At 37.4% G+C, this 11,140-nt stretch overlaps 1 protein-coding gene across 7 annotated transcripts in view; it reads right to left on the reverse strand.

The window, feature by feature from the left end:
* The window catches only part of LOC137654644 (pyruvate dehydrogenase phosphatase regulatory subunit, mitochondrial), a 660,498-nt gene that overhangs the window by 27,902 nt on the left and 621,456 nt on the right, over window positions 1–11,140 (reverse strand). For all 7 annotated transcript variants that reach the window (XM_068388459.1, XM_068388461.1, XM_068388455.1 and 4 more), the window contains exons 14-15: window positions 4,571–4,740; window positions 538–717 (exon numbers count right to left, since the gene is read on the reverse strand). In XM_068388459.1, coding sequence (XP_068244560.1) covers window positions 538–717; window positions 4,571–4,740 — 350 coding nt within the window. The remainder of the gene's footprint in view (window positions 1–537; window positions 718–4,570; window positions 4,741–11,140) is intronic.

An 11,140-nucleotide genomic window follows, 5' to 3' on the forward strand; every position in this document is an offset into this window, starting at 1 on the left:
AACACATGTATCTTGCTTCCTTTCATTAATTAAAAAGCTGCATTTATCAACCTTTCAAAGCAAAAGCTAAGAGAAATATTTAACATCCTTGGAGAGGATACAACAATGCATCAGCACTCATTGTTTTGTTAAAGTTTTTATTAATTATGTAGGAGATATTTTAATGTTGTTACTCTTCTTAAAATATTTTATTTTTCCTTGTTTCCTTTCCTCACTAGGCTATTTTCACTGTTGGAGCCCCTGGGCTTATAGCATCCTGATTTTCCAACTAAGGTTGTAGCTTAGCAAGTAATAATAATAATAATAATAATAATAATAATAATAATAATAATAATAATAATAATAATAATAATTGCAGCCGGAAACAAAAGTGAGGAGTCTTTGACAGTTGGGTGGGCAAGGATATTGAACATTCCCTATTTTAAATTAGCTATGTGACTCCGAGGTAAATATCAAAATAAAAATATTATATGATTAAAATTCAGTATTTCACCATCTTACAAACTATATAAATATATTTTTAGGCAAACAACTCACATTCAACTTCACCCGAAAAGATCGACCACATTCAAGAGGAGTTGTTGTCGAGTCGAGGTCCTGACCCCAGAATGCATAGAATTTTTCTATCCTAAGTGATCGCATTGCATAGTAGCCAGCATGCCGCAGGTCATATTTCTTCCCAACAGATACTAAGTTGTTATACACATGGAGAGCATACTGTAATATAGTTTGAATTATTAAAAAATAATATTGAAAATACCATAAAAAAAACAATCTTCAGTCAAGAGATTTTCAAACAGAAAGGCATTCCTCAGTATAAAAATAAAGTCCTTTAAAAATATTGTTTCATAGTTCCAAGCATTACCTTCACTACTGTTGTTATGCCTGGTCAAGGTCAGTATACAAATGATTGAATTATGATAGTTAAATTAAGAAATAACAGTCAAGTAGAAGCACAATACTCAATGGCCCAAAGCACAAACCACAGTCTTAGACAGTCACACTGCTAGTTTTCTAACAACCACACAGGTTGCTCAGGCCATTACAGGCACATTGCACAATGTCTCCTTTTAGCGAGGTATCAAGGTTTTTTCCAGTTACCAGTTCTGTATAGCGGAGAAATGTAGGCAATCAGAAAAGGTTTTTCCAAGTAATAACGGTAGATTTGTATGCAAGAGTGTGTAAAAATATATTTTGTTAAATTCATGAAATTTTAAGATGGCAGCAACATGTAAAAATTTATAACAATTTTGTCTTCCCGGAAAAAATTGAAAATAATCTGTAGTATTTCAATCGTAAAAATTGTCAGCCATTTGGCCTCCATCGACAGCTTTATTTTCAGATTATTTGCTTATATATTTCTTTTCTTGTTTACACAACTGAACATTTTTCCCGATGACATTGACATTATTGAGATAGCTTCTCTGTCGATCGATATGTTCGGTGAGCTACGATCAATAAGTGTCACATTTGTACCCGAGAGATATCAGTGGCTTTCTTTTTGTATATTTTTTTTTCACATTCTTTTTCTCAATCAATCATGCCTAAGAGGAAGAATTCAATGAGGTATTTAATGTCTGCAAAAATCATCCAGGCTTATAATGAAAAAAAGAAAAGGTGAATGTGAAATGGCACCACCACCGTCTCCAATAGAGGACGAGGAAGATGGGGCGAGTAGTAGCTCACACACGGGATTTTCTTTTGTTGCTTCATTACACAAAACTCCTTGGAATATTAGTGAAACACCAGGGTTGTTTAATGATAGTGATGATGATTTTTCATTAGTGCAATCTGATGAAAAAACTTCTCAAATTTTACATTTACAGGAAATTCATGTAAATGATGTGCAGCAAAATGATGTAAGATCTGTTTATTCAACTGCTGAACTGCAAAGCGCACTTGGAAAATTTTTGTTCAAGTAAAAGAACATAGATTCACTTATTATTTACCAAACAATGATAGTGAAACCCTTCCTCTGATGGCAGGGAAAATAGGGGAATTGATTTCTCAATTGATAAGCAGTGATTGTGGCAAAACAGCAAAACTTGATATTGCAAGAAAAAATTTGGATCTTGATCTGAAATGGAAATGTGAATGCGAGTTTCCTTAAAAATTCAAATTTAAACAGTAAAAGGTATTGAAAGTCTTAATACTGATAGCATTGGTGTAGGAACTTCATTTTTTCAACAGAACATTTTGAATGGTGATGATTTGGCAGCAATGAATAATACAGCTTCTCATGTAAACAGCACTTATCAGCAATATAAAAAATCAATTGAAGCTCTAGCTGATAATAAATATAATTAAACATTGGGTGAAGTCGATAAAGGAGTGTTCCAGGATTAAGAAAAGTTGGGAATTACACCTGATACACATGGTGTTTTAGACATCGAGGTAATTTTTGCTGGTAGCTGGACGAAGATGTGATTTAAATCTCTGATTGGCCTGGGTATAGTGACAGAAGTTCAAACAGGTTTTGTGCTTGATGCAGACGTTCATTCAAAGAACCATTATTATTGCAATGCTATAAATTTCAAATTCAAGAAAAAATCAAATGAGGTATATGAGGCTGAATTGCTAGTGCACAAACATACAGGAAAATGCAAGAATAATTTTGAAGAATATTCTGGAAAGATAGAAGTTCAAGCAGCTGTTCAATTATGTCAAAGATCTTGGGACAGGAAATTTAGGTATCGTGAGTATGTTGGAGATGGAGATTTAAAAGGTTATACAACAGTTATGGGCATGAATAAAGGAACTGGACTACATGGCACCTAGTACCCAGTGTTGAAGGAGTGTATCAATCAAATCCAGAAAAATTCAAGTTTCTTTTGGAGATACTAAAAGTAGTTATGAAGAAAAAGTGACAAAGAAAGATGGTATAAAAAATTAACTAGCACACTTGTTGGCTTAAACAAATTGAGACCTGAAAACGATAATTAGAAAATCAACAAATACTATGGTTGTGCAATTGCATGAGATGCTTAAAATATGAATGGCCCAATATGTGAGATGGAAAAACAAAGAATGGCCATATTTAAGCATGACCATTCTCTGACTAGGAGAGCAAAGCTATTGTTTCTACCAGCAGGTCATAGCAACAAAATGTCCAACCCAGAGGCCATAATAAAATCAGGGTAAAACTGAAGTTGAATGATGAAGTGACATTCCACTTTCGTCAGTGTTCTGAAAAAAATACATTACATGATCTGTTGAGGAAATGCTTCAAGGACCACACCCAAATGCTAAGTGCTCAAAAGTAAGGCTGTGTGGAAAGGATACTGCAACCTGTTTTTTTCAACATGCAGCAAATCGAACATAACATCGGGTATGTAGCTTGTTCACTTTGGCCATTCAAAAAGCACATGTAGTAAGGACTTTTGAAAACACTGAGATGAATGAAAAGAAATAAAAGTATATTTCTACACCAATAAAGCAAGTGAAGAAAAAGGAAAGTATTACAAACCAGGGGGATTTTAGTTTACCATATCTGGCAACAAAGAGTAGCTGGCACGCTGTGATGCTACCGCCCAAATATAAGAAAAATCTTGAACTAATATTCTAATTATAATGTCAAGAAAACTAAGCTTATAAAATAATTAAGCTCATCGTTATCAAAATTAGACTTGTTAAATGCTAGAATGGCAATATTGTCATCATTCCCACTACCAACAATTAACCTTGTTTTCGGCTTTACCTTCAAACTAAAAGTTAGTTTTTATTTACGTATGGACTTTTTTATTTGGGCAGCAACTACCTGAACACAATAGGAACAGTAGAGTCTGTGCAGTCTTCACAACAGTTATCTAAACCTCAATATTGCCCCTCCACCATAAGACACAAAGAATGTGGATCCTAAATGCCCAGAAAAAATTCCCTGAAACAATCAATGTATTTATTATTAACAAATCCAAATGGCATCCCTTACAATCACTAATAATCCAATCAGCAATTATTTTGAGAGAATTCCTTGAAGTAAAGTCGTCTTGCTACAGCGAGAACGATGCAGAGACCAAAAAAACTAAAGATGTTATAGCTTACCACAGCCATGGTTATTGCCACATGCCTATAGATGGTCTCATACTATACTAGAGGCCTTAGCCTATTGATAAGAAAGAAAACAGGAATTCTTTTTGATAAACATCTATATAAGTAATCTTCATGAGAAGCAATATGAACATCAGGGGATGATCAAAGAACTAATAACAGATTGGTCAAAAATAAAACAACTTCAAAAGGAAGAGTACAGTAGGCTTAAATAGTGGAGTTTAGGTTACTTGCATTTCTCGTGTTCTATGCAGGCAAGTAACTACCTTGCAAAATTAAACCAGTTTGAATTTGAACAGAAAAAAGAAAAGTTTAATTAACTTGTCTCTTTGCTTTATCTGTGAGTTATAATTGCTTAAATGATATAGAGCTATTCTTGAAAGGAAGGCTGGCATTTGGAGTAGAGTTAGGGAAGAAGATCAATAACTAAGGATAAACAGTATACTCTACTATTTTTTGTTTAATCAAAATTATTATATGTCACTAAGAAATATACTGTACTAACCATTTAAATGATACTCACCTCATTTGGTATATACAACACCCACCCAAGCTCTCCTGTATGCGTCAAGTTCATGGCACGGATTCCGTTAGCAAGACCTACATCAATTTCTTTGAACGAAAAGAAAGGGAAGGCCTTGGTGCTGAGGTCCACATCTGTTATTTCTGATAAAAGTACTCTTGCAAGAGGGCCTGACAAAAAAAAAAAAAAATTAGTTTCTGAAAAATTACTAGTTTTAACAGGCTTTTTTTTTTTATTCTCCGATGCTTTTAATCATTCAAAACCAATAAATTGTCAGCACTTACTATAATAGTATAATTTCAATGAACATTCATAAGAGATCCCCTGCAACCTATCCTTGCATCAAATACAGTACAGTATGTGGAAACTATAACTCACTAAGACATTTACCTAATACAACTAATTAAACTAAAATACAGTAAATACCTCCATATTTTGTAACAAACAATGGTTTTACATATGCATAAAAAATTTAAAATATAAAGTCAGATTAACAAAGTAAATTAAATGTTTATAAGTGTAATCACCTACTAATAAGTGACAAGAATGTACTAAAGCCAAGAACCTGGAGAGTACTTTAAATGACAACTACAACTAAAGATTAAAACGAGTTGTTTTATACATAAAACATTGCACGCAACATGTTACATATGAAAAAAAAAATGTTTTTCTTGATTTTACACATTGTCATGCAAAATTACAGTGTCAGCATGTTTATATTCTGACACAAATCTGAGTCTTTTACATCGGAGAATGATAATAAAAAAGCTGGAATACAATGGTTAAAAATTATAGCAAGGTGTCTACAACCATCCGATAGTAGAAAGGCAACAGCAACTGCCCCCTGGCTCATTGACAAACCACTTAGATAGCAGCTGGGACTTTTGAGGGAGTTGGTGCTGGTGGAAAATCATCATCCTTTATACAAGAGACTCAACCTTGGGTGGGAGAAGTCCATATTCCAACCGGCTGGAAAAATTGACCCAGGATACTCAACACTCATGCATTTGTGATGCTAAGTGTTAAAGATCTTACCACCACCTGTACCAATGGTTTAACAATACCAGCAGGTTCATAGCCACGGCTTCAAGGGTTGCTTTTGAAATGAAAATCTGTCGTACACCTGGCAAAGATATGTGATGGGTTTGCTTAAATTATGTTGCGTGGAACACGTTTATGGGTTTGCCTTGTTACATTACACTCTCCCTCACAAGAAATGCGCGGATAAGACTCTTCTGTACCTGAGTACAGAACAACCACACACTGAGTGGGGATTACCTGTTAATTAGATCGAGTCCAGCTGGTGAGGTTCTTTGAATCTGTGCTCCAAGAGAAGGGGAGATTGAAAGGAAAAGATAAGGCCAGTCATTCTTTACCTCATCTCAAAGTTACACGTAACATTTACCCTTGATGCCCCACTGATGGTTAATATCTAAGTCGTTTGTCAGTGAGCCAGCAGGGGGCTATTACCTTCCTGCTACTGGCAGGTAACTGCCGGCTGGTGGTTAACACTTTTTAATAATTTTTAACTGTCGTATTCCAGCTATGTTGTTATCATTATCCTATGAAAAGGACAATGGTTTGTATTTTTGTAAGTAGACCTTTATCAACATCCTCCAAAACTGGCCTTATCAATAATGAAGCAATCTTCAATACACTGTAAAAAAAAAATAAATAAAAAACTGCTCAATACTGATATGCTTTGACAACCTTGTCCACATACTGGACGATATTTAAATTAAACAATTAAAAAAAGTATAGATGAAACGGTAATCTATCAGCATTTGTGTGTGATCCGTTCCAGGGGGGCAGGCATGATAGCTAAAAAAAAAAAAAAAAAAACCATAGCAAATACAGAAATTTACAATATATTTTCTTTCTTATTTATAATTGTTCATATTTTCTTATTTTATTTACAAATCTAAGCTTCTATAAACCCTCCTAATATTCCTATAAACCCGTTATACTGTACACTCTTAAAACACTTTTCAAGCTGAAACTTACATAAACATGACCCAACTATATGTTCATTTACTAAGGGGAAAAAGTCCCACTGTATTTAAGATAAACAGAATTTTGATAAAACAGATTTTCTACTCAACCATATCCAATAATAATGCATGAGATACTCACATATTAGTATTGTATAATGAAATAAAAATGGCAAATACACGTCTCTTCTATTGTTTACGATTGTAAGCTCTTCAAGACTACCATCCACGCTTTCCAAACCAGCTGATTAGGGCAAACTAAAATGCTTTTTTTCTCTTGCTAAAAGACAATTATTACTTGAACTATCATATCTATTTCACCATATAATGGTATTTAGGTTTTAGTAAAAATACTTTTCTCATATTTAATTTACTGTCAATTTTAATGGAATATCAAAATTTGGCGGTGTTTCATCCCTGCTGCTGATGCACGATAATTTTATAGCCCTTAGCTTTGCGGGGCTTGATTATAAAGCTCGAGAAATTACTGACTTTTTTTTCCAACTCTTTAAGTAGTTTTTGTGGAATTTGGTTTACCTTTTTCTAAACGGAAAAAGGTACACTGTACTGTAATGTAATACAGTATAGTAATATACCAGTCATATTCTACATAAGAGTCATTTGTAATAACTACGGTAATTGTTTACAATCGTAAGAAAGTTGAAGTGCAAGTAAAACAGCTGTTGTTATCCAAAACTGTTGTTTATAACAAAACAGCTGTTTTGGCTTGGTTGTTTATAGCTGTATGCATTGCTAACATTACTTTTATCATTTTATTTTGCTTTCTTAACTTATTGAACTAGAATTTTGGGGAAAGGGGTGGAGGAAAAGGGGTTATAATTTGGTCTCAAAAAAAGGAACTGGCATAATACACGAGATACAAGAGAAAATATTCTTTTTATAGGTGAAAATTTGGGTGCAACAATATGTAAGATTGTTTAAGTTGCATGAGTATATACAATATTACTGTAATGTAATTTCTTAATTTTTAGGCCTAAATATTACTACTGTTAATAAAGGGATTTTGACGAAGGAAAAATCTATTTCTGGGGAGAGACCTGTGACGTCCGGTGAAAGGGTCTTTCTTTACACTTTTCTGATATAAATCTTCCAAATATACCAGAGAAAGATAAAAGCATGGAATGCAAAGGTTACTACCCTCGCGCGAGCACCTTGTGGGTGTCGTGTATACATCAGGGGCGTGTGAAAACCACTATTCACAGGCTGTCTTCCATTTAGATAATTCCTTCATCAAAGGGAAGGGCCGTAACAGAAGCCCTAGAAACCACACTTGGACCACGCCACCGACACCTAACACGAACGCCCTCTAGGACATCCTTCTGCAAGAACATATGGCTTGGCAAGGAAAGGGTGGGTCTGTACAAAAATAACCGGGAAGGGTTTCACCGGGCGTCACAGGTCTCTCCCCAGAAATAGATTTTTCCTTCGTAAAAATGCCTTTTCTGGGTTGACCTGTGACGACCGGTGAAAATGTATCAGAGAATGCCTTCCAAGCCCAATAAAGTAATAACATAATGAGGAGAATACAAAAAAACATGTAAGACAATAATATAATATAATAATGTAAGTAAACATCAAATTACAAACTAGCCAAATGACATAGGGAATGTAAGGCTAAATAAATATGAAGACAAGGAATCAACTGAGTGTCGCAACGCAAAAGGCATCAAACCTTACATGCCTAAGCATATCTAAACATTAAAGGAACGGTAAATACAATAACAGTTAAACCATAGGAATTAAACTTGGTAAATATCATAGGGCTAACGAACTACCCAAGAGAGTGGCGACGTGGTGTGAGTGGCGGGTAGGAGGGAGAAGAGAAGAGATGGAAGAAAGGAAGAAGAGATTAATGGGGAGAGATAAGACTCCCCGCTGCAACCGTCTGTTATTTAAGGGCCTGTAAGTTCTTTAGATAGTGGCGTTTGAAAACCATAGGAGATTTCCAACTCGTATATTTTTTAAGGTCATCAAAGTCCCTGTTCTGGAAGTGATTGATGGAGGTAGCTACTGACCGTATATCATGAGCATGGGGAAATGATTCCAGATTAGTATGTTTAATGAAGTAGAGGATTTGTTGTCTGATACCTTGAATGGAAATAGTACCTCCTTGTTCCCTGATAACCAAGGGGCCAGATGAGCGGGTGGCAGTTCTAGCTAAAAAGGCCCTGAGAGTAGTGACTGGACACAGAGAAAGGATCCTGGGGAAGAGGGATAATCTTCCGAGGGGAGCACCTATTTTGCGGATCCTCATTTTTAGCTAGGAAAGCTCTGTCTGGAGAAAGGAGTACTTCGTCTGAAAGGAGGAAATCTATGTTTTCCGGGTTTCGTGAGAGAGCTGCTAGTTCTGATATTCTAGCACCTGAGGCCAAAGCCGTTAGAAATAAAGTCTTCCTAAGAAGAGTGATATAAGAGCAGGATTCATTGTCCGTGTCCGACGCAAGTTTGAGGACATCGTTCAGACCCCAAGAGACCTTTTGTAGCTGAACCGAAGGTCGAAGCCTAGCACACGCTTTTGGAATAGATGAGAAATAGGAATCAGCTAGGTTAATGTTAAACCCAACAAGGAAGATCTTCTTCAAAGCTGACTTGATGGTGGTTAAAGTGCTAGCTGCTAGAGCTTTGTCAAATAGGAACCTCAAGAAAGAGATGGCTAAATTCGGAGACATACGAGTATGGTCTGAATTCTTAGGAAATCTGCTAGTTTCTTAACGGCCGAATCATATTGACGAATTGTCGAGTCCCTTTTGTCTGATTCGATGAAGAGAACGTTTTCCGGGTCAATGTTCACGTCTCTACGAGCTGCAAACTTCATGTAGTCCACAAAGTTAGAGTTTTGGCTATCCTTGAGGAATCTGACACAGTGAGTTTGGATTACTTGGGTCAGTTTGGGGAACGGGATCCGGAAGGGACGGAGTTTCAACTCGAGGAGGCGAGGAAACCAACTGTTCTTTGGCCAGTGAGGTGCTACTAAAGCCACTGCCCCCTGGAAGGAGCGTAGTTTGTGTAAAACTTTCATTAGAAGATTCACTGGGGGAAATAGGTAAATCTTCTTCCAATAGTTCCAATCCAGGGTTAATGCGTCCATGGCATAAGCCTGAGGGTCCAGGGTTGGGGTCACATAACAAGGAAGTTTGTGATTCATCTGAGTTGCGAATAGATCTACCTGGAGGCCCGGAACCAGCCTGAGTATCCACCGGAATGAAATTATGTCTAGAGACCATTCTGATTCCAGTGGTTTCGTCCTGGATAGTGAGTCCGCTCTCACATTCTGGACTCCCGCTAGGTGAGTTGCTGACAGGAACCAGTTCTTTTCTGTTGCCCAGGCAAAGATAGTGACCAGGATCTGATTCAGGTTGGGTGACTTGGATCCGCCTCTGTTGACGCAGTGTACTACGTCTGTGCTGTCTGACACTACTCTGATGTGGGTCGACCTTGGAGGAGAGTCTCTCTTCAGGGTCAAGAACACTGCCATGGCTTCGAGAACATTGATATGGGACTGTTTCATGGCGGGTGACCAAGAGCCCTGAAACATCTGATGTTCGGAGTAACCCCCCCATCCACTTAGAGACGCGTCTGTATGGAATGTCACTTGTGGAGGTGGAAATTGTAGAGGAACCGATTGGAGAGGTTCTTCGGTTCGGACCATGGGCGTAGTCTCATTTTCAAGACAGAGGGGATCTTTGAGACCTTGTCTCCTAAAGGTACTGTAGCTCTCTTTCTCCAAACTCGATTGATGTCTTTGAGTTTGGCTTTTAATAGGAGATCTGTTACTGAAGCAAATTGGAGAAGGCCGAGGATTCTTTCTAAGGCTCTTCTGGACACCTGTTTGTGTTTGAGAAAATTCTTGATCTTGGAAGCTATTTCTCTTACCTTTTTGGAAGGAAGAGACAGCGTGTGCTTCGAAAGGTCCCACTGAATGCCTAACCATTCTAAGTGGCCTGATGGTTGCAGGCGGGACTTTTGGAGATTTACCCGAAATCCCAGGTTGGCGAGAAATCGAAGTACTTTCTTCGTAGCTCTGTTGCCTTCCATGGCTGACCAGGCCCAAATGAGCCAATCGTCTAGATAAGCAATGATCTGTATCCCTTGGTTCCTGAGTTGTTCTAACACTGTCTCTCCCAGTTTTGTGAATATCTTGGGAGCAATGTTGAGGCCGAAGGGTATGACTTTGAACGCAAAGGCTTTCCTGCCTAGGCGGAAACCTAGATAAGGAGAGAAGTTTCGAGCTATTGGCACATGATAATAGGCATCGGTAAGGTCGATAGAGGTGGTGACGGCCCCACGGGGAAGTAAGGTCCGTACCTGAGAGATAGTCAACATCCGGAACTTGTCGCAGAGAATGTAAGAGTTTAGCTTTGACAAGTCCAGGTCCACTCTCAATGCTGACGAGCCTTTCTTCGGAATTGTGAACAGGCGGCCTTGGAACTTCAGTGATCGAACCCGTTTGATTGCTTTCTTCTTGAGTAACTCTGTGGTGTACTCTTTCAGGATGGGAGTGGGTTTCTGGAAGAAGGTCACTAGTGGAGGAGGAGAACCTTGTGGCCATTTCCACCCC

Source organism: Palaemon carinicauda, chromosome 15, assembly GCF_036898095.1.
Source record: "Palaemon carinicauda isolate YSFRI2023 chromosome 15, ASM3689809v2, whole genome shotgun sequence".
NCBI classification, from domain to species: Eukaryota; Metazoa; Arthropoda; class Malacostraca; order Decapoda; family Palaemonidae; genus Palaemon; species Palaemon carinicauda.